Source organism: Odocoileus virginianus, chromosome 5, assembly GCF_023699985.2.
Source record: "Odocoileus virginianus isolate 20LAN1187 ecotype Illinois chromosome 5, Ovbor_1.2, whole genome shotgun sequence".
Taxonomy (NCBI): Eukaryota; Metazoa; Chordata; class Mammalia; order Artiodactyla; family Cervidae; genus Odocoileus; species Odocoileus virginianus.
The window spans coordinates 33,377,006-33,392,426 of NC_069678.1; the positions used below are offsets into that span (position 1 = coordinate 33,377,006).

The following is a 15,421-nucleotide window of genomic DNA, read 5'->3' on the forward strand; positions in this document are numbered from 1 at the left end:
ATATTTCTAAAAAAGGAAACAATTTCAAAAGTACATTTCACTTAGTCCAATAAATCCAAGAGTATCATTCCCTCATGTAAAATATAAAAATTATTAATACAGTATTTTACATTCTTTTTTTAGACTATGTCTTTGAAATTCAGTGTCTTACACTTACATCACAGCTTAATTCAGACTAGCCACATTTCAAATGCTCAACAGCCACATGTAGCAGCACTGAAATAGATAACATGTGCTCACTCACCTCTTTTTGCCAGTAGCCTCGTAATATCTAGTTGTGGTAGGATCCTCATTTCAGGTTAGGGCACAAGATAAGAGCACCCTCACAAACTCTCACTGACTGGTTCTGAAGTAGTGTTACCAAGGAAGCGGTCCCCTGAGGCCAGTGAGATGATGCTGCTACTCAATCAGGGAGAAAGTCCTAGGGGAAAGTGAATGTCAAAGTAAAACGTTAGATCCAGGGACCAGAGGATTCCTTCCCATTGGGAGATTCTCCCTCTAGAACTCTCCTGTGGAGTGGGGAGCAGTCTGAGTTCTTTTCTGGCTAAAAAAGGTACATTTCTACAGAGTGTCATTTCATTTTGTGTAATGAAAATAATAATCTTTCCATACAGCTACTTACATGCTAAGCACTGTTATACATGCACTAAATGTTTCAGATCAATTAAATATTACTTTTACAAACACTTTGCTGATGATGAAACTGAATTACAGTGAGTTCCAAGAACTTGCTCAAGATCCTATAACTAGTGAGAGGAAGACGTTGAGATGGAACCCAGTCAGTCTGCCTCCTAAACATGGCTTTATTGCCCCAGTGCCTCAGTCACGTACCTTAGTCCCTAACTAACAGTAGTGAGCACAAAACTATCAACCGTATATGTGGTTTTAAAATAAAGATCAGATCCCCTGATCCTCAGCAGCCTGGGGTTCTAGCATGTGTATTAACTTAAATGAAACCCTAGATGTTCACTGCATCAGCACTTTTAAAAACAATACATTTAATTTAAAAAGAACAGGTTTCCTAATGTCTCTGCATATATTCAAGAACACAACCATACATCTGGATCTTACTTGACAGCTAATGGACAGTTTCATTTGAAAAAACTGGCAGAGGTGAAACCCCTTTTGTTCCTTTTCCACTTCAGTCTTGTTTATTGCCTCTTCTTTTCCTATACATCCTATACTTTTCCTATGTTATATAACTTCAAACTTTTGGCAGAATAGCTCCAAAAGCATAGAGACTAGAAACAGCTTTAGTCAAAATTTTAGGGTTCCTCAAAACTGAACCAGGGAGTATGTGCATGCATGCTGAGTCACCTCAGTCATGTCCAACTCTCTGCAACCATATGGTCTGTAGCCCGCCGGGTACCTCTGTCCATGGGATTCTCCAGGGAAGAATACTGGAGTGGGTTGCCATGCCCTCCTCTGGGGGATCTTCCCAACCCAGGGATCAAACCTGAGTCTCTTTATGTCTCCTTCATTGACAGGCAGGTTCTTTAACCACTAGCACCATCTGGGAGTGGAGAGTAAGGCGAGGAGTAAATGAGAAGGATCCCCATTTCCAGCTTGCTCAATGAGGCCCTGAGAAATTCATATGCAATTAGCATGTGACTTTCACTTTTGTCTCCTCCTTATCCCAAACATTCACCAGTGCCAGCGTTTGGTGTGAGAAGAAGCTACAGAGAAAAGAGCCTCTTTTTATCTGTCTACCTAACATTCTAGATCCTTAGTGCCAATCGTGCTACTTTTTCTCTCCAAAGCTCTTCATAGGGCTCAGGTAAGGGCTCAGATTTAGGATCAGTCAGCCACACCTGATTTGAATCACTGTCACTTACTAATTTGGTGACTTTAGGGGCTTCTTGGAAACATTCTATGGTTCAGCATGTATTGGCTAAATACGCATAATACCTATTTCTTAAGGGGTACTGCAAAACTCAAACAAGTATAAAATGCCTAGCACAGTGCCTTAGCTACTCTTTAAATGATAACCATTACTAACATTTTAAGGAGGATGAGATGAAACATTCCTCTCATAGAGATTCTTCTGGTCCAGGACTGGTATTTTAAATAAACAGACTCCAGGTGTTATAGGCACCAAGAGATCAGAACAGATGCTGACCTTGGGACAGCCCTCCTGGATCATACCCACTGAACAGTGTTGCTCACTTTAGAGATGCAGTGGTATGGCCTTTCAAGTAAGGTAGGAGACAAAGTAGGAAAGAAAATAGAAAAACTATGTGTCCGAGCCAATGAAGAGAGCTGAGCAAGTCAGCTTCTAGCCCCAGTACTCTTCCACTCCTTTCTAAGCAGATAAGAAATCCCTTTTTGGGAGGACCTAAAATAAGTACATGGAAGATACAGAAACAATTTTGTCCTATCACCCCTTTCCACTCCAACAGGGTGTGCTAATTGCCTGACACAGGCCACAGCCAAGCCATCATCTCTCCTCTCCAGGTCTTTGGGCGCATAAATTACGTCCAGTTCTATCCCAGAACTGCTGAGTCATAGTGAACAGCCCACACAGGCCTGCAGACCACACAGTCCTCTGATAAATCAAATAGAAATGGTAAAGCAGGGAACTAGAGGTCATCACCCTTGCTTGAACAAAAGCAAGAACAGTGTCCTGCCCTTTGCTGCCTCCATGAGTCACAGGAGTAACATAGCCATTTAGAGAATTGGGTCCTCCTCCAAGCTGAGGGCTGTGAGGGTTGTCAGGCCTCTTGCCTCACTTCTACAGGCAGAGTCTCATGGGCCCAGATACTGGGAAGAATTAAGCTCTAAGTCTTTTTCACAGTAAATTTTTATACAGCTTTCAATTACCTACAGTACTGGATGGTGGCTCTGTGGAAAAGAAATTGCCTGCCAATGCAGGAGACACGGGTTCCATCCCTGCTTCAGGAAGATCCCGGAGAAGGAAGTGGCAATCCGCTGCAGTATTCTTGCCTGGAGAATCCCATGGAGAGAGGAGCCTGGCAGGCTACAGTCCAAAGAGTCACGAAAGAGTAAGACATGACTGAGTGAGCACAACAGAACTGGATGGCCACATCAGCATGCATGATATAAGATGCCCACACCAGAGCATGGAGGCCTGTTGATGAAATACTGAGAACTAAAGGGACATGATACTGGGTTCATGTTTAAATTCCAGAGTGAGGTATTATACAGTGCACTTGTTTTCTCCCCCTCTACGTTGCCGTGTATTCTAAATAAGTTGATTATAAAAGCCCTTAATATAAACCAGAGTAAAGAGATTAAATTTTAAAAACCTTTTGGTCACTCAGTAAATGCTGATGAAGGACCATCTATAAGCCAAGAATGGAAATAAAACCTGAGTATCTTCTTTGAGTACCTACTGGTAGAGGTGAATGCCTCTATAATAATCACAGTGAGAAATGATATATGCTATTATGAAGGCAACTGCAAGTAGCTCTAGGTTAGGTTATTTAGGAAGAGTGTGGACTTGGCAAATACCACAGATTATGGAGTGGGTAATGGAAGAAAATCCATCAACAAAACAACAACAAAATACACTGAAAAAGGAAACTCCTCAAGAGTCCTAGTCCATGTCCAATAAATCACTTTCTCCTCTACTTCACTTCGATGGAAACCATCAGAGATGACGTCCATCTGCTTCTCTTCCCCATACAAACACACTTACTGTTGTTAGGTTCACACACCTTTTCTGCTCTCCTTTCACCTCAAAGGATGAGGTGATCCTCCCACCTTCACAACTATTGTTCTGACTTCTGCTTCCAGCCCTTCCCTCTCCTGAGAAACACAATGTAACCAGTTATGCCTTCTCTGTTCTCTGCTCCAACCTCTTTCCCAGCATTTTACCACAGCTTATAAAATTGCTCAAGATTCTCATCTACTAACTCTCCCTTGTAGTCACATATTCCTTTCTTCACCTATTTTCACCCAAAATATCAATACTCAAAAGTTTAGCCTACCTGCTGACTCACCCCCTCCCTGGAAGTTACCGTCTGTTTTCACCACTTGACTGAAAATAGTCTTACCAAGCGCGCCAAAGGCCATGGACATTTTACAATCACTGTCTTATTAAATCTCGCTGTGATGCCACTGTTAGCCTTCTCTTGGTGGATCTCGAGTCCACGGCTTTAAAACTGCTGTGGTTCCCCTCATGCCCCTCTGATTGTGCACTCAGTTTCCCTTCCTGGGCTCTCTTCTTCCATCTGCCATTTAAGGGGCCGTGTTCCCCAGGGTTTTGGCTGTGCTTCTAGCTGCCTGGCCTCTTCTTGCTACTGCCCATTTTCTAAATTCCAGATTTCCAGTTGCATCTGTGAGTTACACACCACTTTTCAACCACTACTTTTATTTTCTAACTAAATTAGCCAGAGTCAGTTTCTGTTGCTAGGAACCGCGCATGGAGAAGATCTGGCATAACAATAGTGTCTGGCAAAAAAGAACAGGGAATGCAGTTGTGTACGAGTTCCATATGAGTAACCTGGAGCCACAGTCCAAACAAGCAAATGATAAAACAAATAAATAAGCATCTCTGTAGACACAGTGTTCAGATTAACTAACATGATATTTCCAACTTACTCTGCAGCTGGAGTACTGTGTCCAACTTGGGGTATCACACTTGAAAAAAGAATTTATACATTTAAAAATATTTATTGGATTTTACACGAAGAATCATACTTTGCAATGGGAACACAAGGATGAATAAGATCATTTTTTAGCAGAAAAAAAAATAAATATAAGTGCTATAACATAAGTGTAAAACAAGTGCTGGTAGTACAAAACAGTTGTAATCAAAGGTGCCTTGAGGAACAAGATTGGTTAACACTTGAGGTGCGTATTGAATGATGAACAAGATGTCACTAAGAATGAAAACGTGACCATTCCAGGAAAAGTGAAAGGCAGTCAGAGGAAACAGATGAGAGGTGGGCCTGGAGTATAGGGTAAAGGAGCAAAGGCTCCCCCAAATGAGAACCTAGATGAAGGGTGGTGTCTGATCAAGAAAGGCCAGTCTATAACTCAGTCCCTAAACCTTCACAATCTGCATATCCCAAGGCCGTGAAACCATGCTTTATGGGGACCAAAGGAAGGAAATGGGTCTGTTTCATCCTGAAAAGAAGGAGGGCAGACACAGAATGTCTCCACACAATTGAAGAGCTGCATTTTGACAATACAAATAAGCAAACTTTCTGCCTATATGTTTACACAGTTCAGGGAAGAAATTACTATCAGTGAGTCAGCTCTACAAGAGAATGAACTGCCTTGAGAGGCAAGAGAGTTCTCTGCTACTTGTGGTATTCAAGCTGATCAGGAAAATTATCAATCAAATTAATTGGGTAGGAAATTAGTTTATATAAGCTTTGAAGTTACTACTAATTATGAAGTTTCTACTATTTTCTGCACTAGTTTTGCTGCCAACTTATTTGTGTTCTTGGCCAGAGTTTTCCAGAGAAAAACCACTGTGCACTTATCTATTTCTCTTAAGGTGCTAAGACAATAATAGTAGCCAGTGAAACCTACCACTCTTCTCTCCTTTAAGGAAACAATCTTTAGTCCTCAGAACAGAACATGGACTTCCACTCAGAGTTTCAGATGAAATTGTACTCTTAGTGACCTTTACCTTCATTCCACTTTAATCTCAACTATTTTCAATTTTGGCATCTTCCATCATTACTCCGCCTTTGAAAGAATAAGATTAATGTATGACCATAATTGGTTCTTCCATCTCAAAGTAAGTTCCTTTATCCCCTTCTTCAATTTTTCTCCTGTATACTCTGACTTGTTTCCTTTCTTATCCAATCTATTCCTCATTTTCAGAACTGGAATTTTTACTTATCCTCATCTTCAATTTTTGGGTGAAATTACCCTTCAACAGGGCCCATCTGATAAATACCCAAACCTAAATTAACCCTATATCTTACTTTCTATACTCCTATAGCCTGACTATAAAAAAAAAAGAGAGAGAGAGAGAGTTTTCTTTTCATAACAATACCAACTGAAGCCACAACACTTTTTGTGTCTGTCAGTCTTAGCTGAGTTCTCATAAAGGTAATTATTTAATTTTCTTTGGCCAATTAGTATTTCCCCCAAGACCCAATGCAACATCATAGCAGATGATCTTGCCTTGTACTCCACAGGCAAATGTCAGGGTAGTTAGTCCTCATTTTCTTTCCTTAATCTTCAAAATTACGTTCATGCATCTTCATCCTTACCGTTTTGCTTTTTCACCAAGGCTTTTTACTTTAAATTATGCTCTTAATTCCCCCATGTTATTATTGATCTTATAACACTAATTAATACCTTCTTATCATATCTTATCTTTCCTCTGAACAAGAAATTCTGCTGGGTTTTTTTTTCATTTTATATCAATCACTCAATAGACTATAGGTTATATACAGAATACATCTGAGGATATAAGGTGACAATTAAGAGGCCTTTATACTAGTTCAGGGAGGAGATTATACAGATATGAACTAGAAAATGGTTACAGTGATGGGGAGGCTAAAAAGGTTCAATAAATAATTAAGCAATAAACACAATACTGTAATTAATATTATTACATATTACAAGAATATTCTGTCACTGCCACCAGCACTGAATCAACCTATGGGAACCAGTGGTGCCCTCTGTTACAGATATCACCATCGCCTGCAGGATGAATTCTCCACTATCTTTCCTTCCTGAGTCACTAACTTCATATTCAAAGCTCCAGACTAGCACATTTGACTGGCCAAGACAAGCTGCTTAGGAACACTGCCCCAGGAAAGCCAGCAAGTATTTGAGTTTATGGTTGGAGGAAAACTACCTCAACTTTGGAAGAGAGATTAACTCCTAGAGAAGAAATACAAGTGTGACTTGAGCCATGGATTTTTTAACATAAAGACAAATTTTTCTATCAATTCCTATTTAGTAAATTTGTCAGTCTTTTAACCCCAATTTTAACCTTTTTATTTTTATGGACCTTGAATGTGTCCCAACATTTTAGCTATTCTTTCAAGCTTTAAACCACCTACATATTAAATGAAATTGCTTACCCCCAACACAGGCCCCTGTAAAGTCATACAAGACAAAGAGAAGAACAAAGCTCTGTCAAATAAAGATAAAGACTTTCAAGTTTGCAGTTGATCTTAATCAACATCCCCCCCCAACCGCCCACCGAGAGCTCTTCAATGAGCTGTAAAAATAACTAACTATACTATTACCCAGTCATCTATTTTAATATTTTTTCTTCTTCTTAAACAAGTATCTAGGATTCCTCTGACATAGATAGTGCCCAACAGCTAAAATCCAGGTGCATCAAGTTGACAATATTCTCTTGAGTTACCAAGATGGTAAAACTATCCAAAATTGGGGAGGGTGTTGGTAATTTTAGCATGGTACTTTTTCATTTTGGTAACTAAGGATGGAAAATGAGAATGAAAAGGTGGGGAACTGTTTCCTGGGGGAAATGGAAATTAGGAATAATTCCACTGTACCTTGAGAAAGAACATTGAACCCTGGAAGAAACTGGACAATCCACCAACAGATGAGCAGAAAGAGACTACATCATCCAATAATCTATCACACTACCCTACCCATTGCATAAAGTGCCATGAAAGAGGATGTGTCAAATATTAAGTGTGACCAGATGCCCTGGAACAAAATGTTTCCCAAAATGATTTGCCACAAACTTACTGCTTTGAAAACCAACAGGTGTCAACTAATTCATAACTTCAGAGGGGAACCCAGAGCTGCTGGCAAATGGCCCTATACCTTTAGACTCACAATTTGTCCCAACCGGTGTCCCCTGCAGCTTCAGAACTGGCACGCCAGGCGATGGCTCGGTAGCAAAAGGCTTTTTCGAACTGCATCTTTTTTTCAGCAGTTAAATCTGAGCTGTAACATTTGGCAGGTTTCCTTGCTAACATTTGGCAATAATTGTTTATCAAATGCTAACAAGGAATGCTGCCAAATGTAACAGCTCTGACTGAACCATCTAAAATATAATATTGAGGCAAAACTCTGCAGACATGTGCTCAATCCTTTCTGACTAATCCTAGAAATAGGATCCCGTGCCCTTGGTCAGCAGACCGTGCTGCACCACAGCAGGGATGCACAAAGGACCAGATTCTCTGTCCTCAGCACGGTGTATTATTTCTCTTCATTTCTAAGGGAGCTCATGAGAAAGAGATGCCTGAAAAACACAGAGTTGGAAATTTACAACAGGCTAGAGACCACATACACTATAACTTCATCAATTTGAATGCAAATTTGTGGAAGATCAGGCAGCAAAACCAAGGCTGGATTACCTTTGATGGGCAAATCATTTTTCAGTCATACTTATTCCCCTGGCTGGTCCTTGTTATCTCTTGGAAGGCTCATGCTTGTACACATTCAGTCCTTTTCTTCCAGCTTTCTCTGCAGTATAGGTCTAACCTCTCTTGTCTTTGCTAATCCACATCTTTAAAGATCTGAGGCTTCCCTGGTGGCTCAGTGGTAAAGAATCTGCTTGCCAATACTTGCCGATGCAGGAGACACAAGTTCAATCCCTGCATCAGGAAGATCCCCTGGAGAAAGAAATGACAACCCACTCCAGTATTCTTGCCTGGAAATTCCCATGGACAGAGGAGCCTGGTGGGCTCCATGGAGTCACAAAGAGGTGGATACAACCTAGTGACCAAACAACAACAATCTTTAAAGATCTAGCTCAAATTCTGCCTCCTCTAGGAAGTCTTCCTTCCTCCACCTTCACATTATTCTTTTCCTGCCTTCTATTTACTTCCATTTTAAACCTTTATTGACTGGAACCTTATTTGGCATGGATATTATTCCTCATTACCAGCATTCTCTGTAAGTAGATCAAGTATCTTAAATCTTTCTTCCCTTCCCCAGTCAGTCAGTCTACCAAATCCTTGAGGGCAGAATCTGACTGTCTCACTCTTACATTTCTAGCATAGAGCTGTATAAAATTCTGTACTTATGACTTTGGAGCTAGAGTACAAGTTTAGAACAAATGCTTTTCAAGTGGTTTGGAAGTACTCATTTACATCCTGATATCTGATATGCTAACTCTAAAGTATGCTTAGCTATTCATCAAAATAGATCTTTTTAGAAACTTTCTCCAGTAATTTTAGCTTATGTTAGCTAAATTTAGGTAGCTAGGTATATTTGAAAGAAATCAGATTGCTTTCCTTCAGAATAATTCTATGACTCAAACTTTTAAACATTCAGTTATCTTTTACTGCTGCTTTGCTAGGCCCTTGAAATACAAAAATAGGAAAGATATTGTCCCGTTTTTTGCTGCCCTACTCTCACACCCTCAAAAATATGCTTGACAATGTCAAGATATTATTTTAATAATAAAAAACAAAATTAGTTTAGGGATAGAAATAAATAACTCATCATTTTTTTTCACACTGTGGAAGAAAAATTTCATTTAAGATCTCCCCTGAAGACTTTGAGACTATTTCCCATTTCATGCAAATACACAATCACATCAAACATACACATACTACACATAGTACTACAAACCAAATTACCCCATGGGATAGGTAGTTAGAACAAATAAAATCAAAGTTCTTGTCTTAGCTATAGATATATGACAAAAATACTTCCAAATGCAAGCTCCTGGTTTTGCATGAAAGCCATCTAGACTCTAAGTACTCTTTCTTTTGCCACTTAGTAGCTAAGAGTTATTAGATAATTTAAGTTCGCAGACATGTGGATCCTTCATACATAAAATGAGGACAGTAATGCCTTCTCTGATTTATGTCCAAGACCTCTGTCAGATATTCTTTCAAGTTCTACATGTAAGACCAACAAATATCTTACTTAGAAAATGAAATAAGATGACAAGAGTTATAAGCAATTTAAGAGTCAACTAAGGACACAAATAATTTTTAAATTCTAGGTGCTTCACTTAAATGTATATTTCTGCTCCAGTCTTAAATTGTGCCCAAGAATAAGAGCAGTTTCCCCTCATCTACATATAAGGAGACACAGGTAGAGTTCTCCTCATAATATGCTAAAGTATTATTGGACAGAAGTCATCCCATCCAGAGTTGCCAGCCCCAAAGACACCTGTCCTATGCCTTCTTCAATCTTTACTCTCTAAAGATAAAGACCCAATATACAAATGGTAACCAGGCAAAGAAGTGAACCTTCACACAAAGGTTTTCAGCCCAATAAAGCATCTAAATTAGGCAACGCTGTTTGGATCAGGGCCAACAGAGACAGATTCGTGGTCTTTTCAAGGCTTGGACCTCCTCACAAGAGGTGTAAGTTAAATCTTTCTAGTTATGCTTTTCTCCTGAATGCAACAAAGTCCAGCTGCCATTCAGGTTATAGGAAGCCATGTCATCCTTCTGGTCAAGGAAAGTGGAGTTTGTGTTAGCCAGAGGATGTTTGGGAATTTGCCCTTTTTTGCTATAAGAAGAGGCCATCACAGCTTACACAGTGCCTCTGCTCAGAAGAACACCATCTCATTATTTTTTCAACAGATGTCTTCTGAAGCATATTTTACTACTTATGTTGGCCTCCTGTAAAACATCTGAGAAAATTCAGAATAACAATGAAAAATGATTGTGTTCACAAAATCAAGTAAATCCAATAATATTTCTGACAGAATTGATTACAATAATGTCAAACGCCCCTCTCCACTCTCTTTGAAAGTTACTTCAAACATAAAGATAATGAAATATGTTGCCTGTCACTTGTAAATTGTGTGCTGAAAGTCTAAAGAGATAATTTAAAGATTCCCAGGTAGAACGACACACTTGCTTTATTTTATTTGTCAAGGAAATATGTTAGTTAGGAACTTTCTGCTCTGGAAGTTAGAAACCCCCACGCTCAAAAAAAGGACCAGACATTGTTATCTGAATGTCTTCGTGGGTCACAATTCTTGAATTGTAGAAGTTTTTTATACATGTAATAGGAGTGAACAGGGAGGTATTTAGGTAACATTTCCATAGAATTTAGATTTCTTTGCTGTTTTTGTTATGGTGGTGCAGCACAGTGGTTACAAGCATGAATGTTGTTGCTGTCTGTTGTTTAGTTGCTAAGTCGTGTCTGACTCTTTTGTGACTCCGTGGACTGGAGCCCACCAGACTCTTCTACTCATGGGATTACCCAGGCAAGATTATTGAAATGGGCTGTCATTTCCTTCTCCAAGGCATCTTCGTGACCTAGAGATCAACCTGTGTCTCTTGCATTGGCAGGCAGATTCTTTACCACTGAACCGCCAGGGAAGTCCACAAGCATGAATATCCAACCTTAAAAAGAAAAAAAAAAAAAAAACCTGGGATCAGATTTCCAACTCTATTACTCACTATATGCAAGACTTGAGAAAGTCACTTAATCCTCTGGAGTGTCCATTAGAAGAAACAATAATAATTACCTCATTGGTGTGTAAAGTGAATAAAATGTATATAACACTTTCATGGTATGTGGTGCATAATAATATTCAATAATGATAGCTATTATTGGGCTTCTCCCATAGCTCAGTAGGTAAAGAATCCGCCTGCAATGTAGGAGAACCCAGTTCGATTCCTGGGTTGGGAAAATCCCCTGGGAACGGAAAGGCGATAATTACTTCCTTCATGTGTAAAGTGGATAAAATGTATATAACACATGCAAATGACTTTCATGGTATGTAGTGCATAGTAATATTCAATAATGATAACTATTATTATTATTATCTAATTCACTGGTAGCTACTATTGTTATCAGATATAGTCCTCTAAACACAACCTTCCAAATCTCTTTTCTGCTTATCTCCATCATTTATTACCTTAATGTCATAATTATATAATACTTCTCACATCCTATCGCTCTTCCACTTTGATTCCTCACTAAATTTTGTGAAGAAGAGCTTATTACTTTGTTTAACTCTTCATTTCCATTTCCCCATGATATGTAAACTGCACATGGGCATATTTTGATCATCACTGGCCCCTCAAAACCCTACATGTATGTGTCACATAACAAGTGCTCAGTACACAGGAGTTAAATAGATGAATGCACCACTCTGCTTTTTACATAGACAAGCAAACTGAGCAAAATAATTTAAAGACTGATTAAAACCAAAGTCATTTCAGTGAGTAAGTGGAGGAGCTAAGATTTGAACACTGGCTATAATGAGAGCTCCCACTCATTTCCCAGCACCCAGCAGCCTTGTTGAACCTAGAGTCATACGTGGTAGAGCTCTAGAAACCTAGCTCAATTTTTTCTGACAATTTTTCAAAGCACACTTTCTCTCTACACTATCCTTAATGGAATATCAAAGGGGGAAACCAGTAAATCTCAGTTAGTGGAGTCCTTTTGTACACCAACCACTGACATTCAAGCAGTTAGGCAATTATTACTGCTGGAAATCCAAAAGTGCAACCTGCATGCTTCCAGCACTTCCATCTCCAGTGAATTTACCACCAGGGACAACACAAAGGAAAGCAGTGAAATGGTAAAGTCAGTGTCTGGTGCTTAAATGTCACAATAACAGATTTCTACAGCTTAATTTTTATGGGGGGTGAAAGGGAATGTTCCTTGGGAAACAGTAGGGAACAGTTGGTAAGAAAGCCAATTTATGCTTGTATATTTTACTGTCATCAATAAAAGACATTGCCTTGATATGACTGACAAGGTATTTATTGTATACTTCTTTTAGATCGAGTTAGATCTTCATTTTAACTGCTTTATCTCTGGATGATTATAATAATAGTAATAATGACTTCCCTGATGGTCCAGTGGCTAAGACTCCATGCTCCCAGGGCCCAGGTTCAATCCCTGATCAAGGAAGTAGATCCCACATGCTGCTACTAAAAGTCCTGTACACCATAACTATGCCCTGGTGCAGCCAAGTAGATAAATTTTAAAAATAATAATGCATGTCTTATAGTGCTAAGACATGTTTCTTACTGCCAGTATGTGGATTACATTGCTTGATATTCACAACATCCCCACATAGCCAGAGAGAGGTATATTTCCCCCATTTTCCAGATGAGGTTATTAAAACAAAAGACGACGAGACTTCTTCCAGATCAGAAAGACTGTGACTGAGCCGGGATGGGGCCCATTTCCTAACCGGAAGCCCAGTGCTCCTTCTTAGCCCCTCCAAGTCAAGTTCATACAAATAAGATTAGTAGCTCTGTTTAAATTTTGACTTGGTTCCAAGCCAGTTCTAATAATGTCAAACATTTGGTGTTCTTCAAAGAGTAAGGATACCAGACAGAATGCTGATTTTGCACTAGCTCTTTTTTCTGCAGTAAATTCTACAGTTAATATCAGTAGACAGGCCACTTAATATCTTCCTCATGTTTATTTGGTAGTTTCAATATTTCTCACTTTTAATAAAATTTTATAGATTTTTAAAAGAAAAACACAATACCGTGAATACTTCGAGGTCAGTCTCCGAATCTGATTAGCATCCCCAAATGAATACTTAGACTTATTTCACAGCCCAGTCTTAATTGTATTTACCTTTTTCAGAGCCAGAGTGTCAAAATCACTCAAGTTGTGATGTGTGGGGTCTGCTGTGCAATCACAATGGACCCGTGGGGCACTGTTGGTATGATCTGCCATTTATTAGGCAACTACAGCATTTTGACATTGACCAAACCATATAAAATAATTCCAGATAAAAACAGGTTTTTTCTTATGGCTCTTTGTTACTTAAATTTAGGAGGGGGCTTCCTAAAGAAATATCTGGTTTGTCAAAGTCTCTATAATTTATAATCAAAAAGACAATATAATAGGCTTATGAATTTTAAAATACCATAAAAGCAATGTCTGTTAAATATAGTAAATAAGTCACCTTTCTGAGAAAGCAGAGTTCTATTTGGACCTCTTTGTTCCATTCAAAATAGGGCAACCACATGTTAACATAATGCTTCCCTATGTTACCACAACCCTTCCCTGTGTTACCAACACTTTAGCGAGGCACTACATGGGGAAACAAGATTCGAGTTAAAAGTCCTGGCCTGACAGAAATTGTAGTGTCACTCAGAAGAAAACGCTGAAACCAGAGTGGACTCACATGTGCTCAAGGGAGGATCCATTTGATGAAATGTCTGGAATGCTGCTTTGTCCCTGGTCCCCCTGTCCTCTGACCCAACAAAATGTTTAGTATTTCACAGTGTTAAGTTGCTCAGTTGTCTGACTCTTTGTGACCCTATAAACTGGGGCCTGCCGGACTCCTCTGCCCATGAGATGCTCCAGGCAAGAATACTAGAGAGGGCTGCCATTTCCTCCTCCAGGGAATCTTTCTGACCCAGAAATCGAACTTGCATCTCATAGTCTCCCGCATTGGCAGGCAGGTTCTTTACTGCTAGTACCAGCTGGGAAGCCCACAGTACCTCCTGTTAATAAGTTCTGCCTTCTTGCAACTTGTAATTCCCTTAAGGAAGCCAGTATAACCCAAAAGGAAGATCCTAGGTTTCAGGATTTGATAGCTCTAGGTTTAAATTCTACATTTTCCACTATACAGGGTGAGGAATATTGGGCAAGTTATTTAAACTGTCTGTGTTCAGGCTCCCACTTTAAAAAGCTGTTGCAAAGATATATATGGGAGAGTAGCATGCCTGATAAATGCAAACATAGGTCCCCACCGAATGCGTATTTCCTACTTTTAGCTATGACATTGTATTTCTATATTCCCAAATATTTTTCACCCTATGTTTGTAGTTGCTGATCCTGGCATAAAGTGTAAAGACAAGAATGCCATTAGGCACCCATAAGAGTTAAGTGGCAATTTTAACCCAAGGGAGAGACCCTAATTAGATTAATCTGCAGATCTGAATATAGGCCATTCTCGAGATGGTCAATTATTTTAAAAGAAGGTCTTCCTTTGCAGAAGGACAGAACCTTACCAGAAAACAAATTCCCTTTCATGTTGTTCTTAGCCAAGAGCAGATGTCTGGCAATATGAAAACGGAGCGGTTATTTTCACAAATGAGATCTTTCTTTCTGCAGGCAGCATTGCAAAACTGACTCTGGCTCATCCAAGGCTTAATGGTCACTATCTGTGCAGTGTTTTCAGCAGTGTTCCTACTGTCGCATTAAAAGACACTGTGACCTCTTTAAGTTCATGGAGGATCTTTCTCAACCTGCAGTGTTAAGAGCTCAGAATTCATTGCTCTTTAACCCGGGGCGGGGTGGGGGGGGGGGAGTGGGGTCTCAGCTCTACTCCTTTGGGAAGTCCAATAAGTTTCTACTAATAATTGTTTGCACATGTGTACCTGTGACTGATTCATGTCGATGTATGGCAAAAAACACCACAATATTGTAATGTAATTATCCTCAAATTAAAATAAATAAATTTAAAAAATACAGAAAAAATGCTCATGTGGAAAAAAATAATTATTTGCATATTGGGAATTCCTTCTCCCGTCTCTCTCTCTCTTTTAACTTCATAGCATCATTCTACCAATGTGAAACATATACTGAGCTTTCAGGCCATTTTCCTTCA

The 15,421-nt window shown here is 39.4% G+C and overlaps 1 protein-coding gene across 1 annotated transcript in view; it reads right to left on the reverse strand.

The window, feature by feature from the left end:
- SNX7 (sorting nexin 7) overlaps nucleotides 1-15,421 on the reverse strand; it is a 726,766-nt gene that overhangs the window by 670,182 nt on the left and 41,163 nt on the right. Inside the window, exon 2 of the mRNA XM_070467753.1 lies at nucleotides 245-421. Within this exon, the coding sequence (XP_070323854.1) occupies nucleotides 245-293 (49 nt within the window). The 5' untranslated portion in view covers nucleotides 294-421. The remainder of the gene's footprint in view (nucleotides 1-244; nucleotides 422-15,421) is intronic.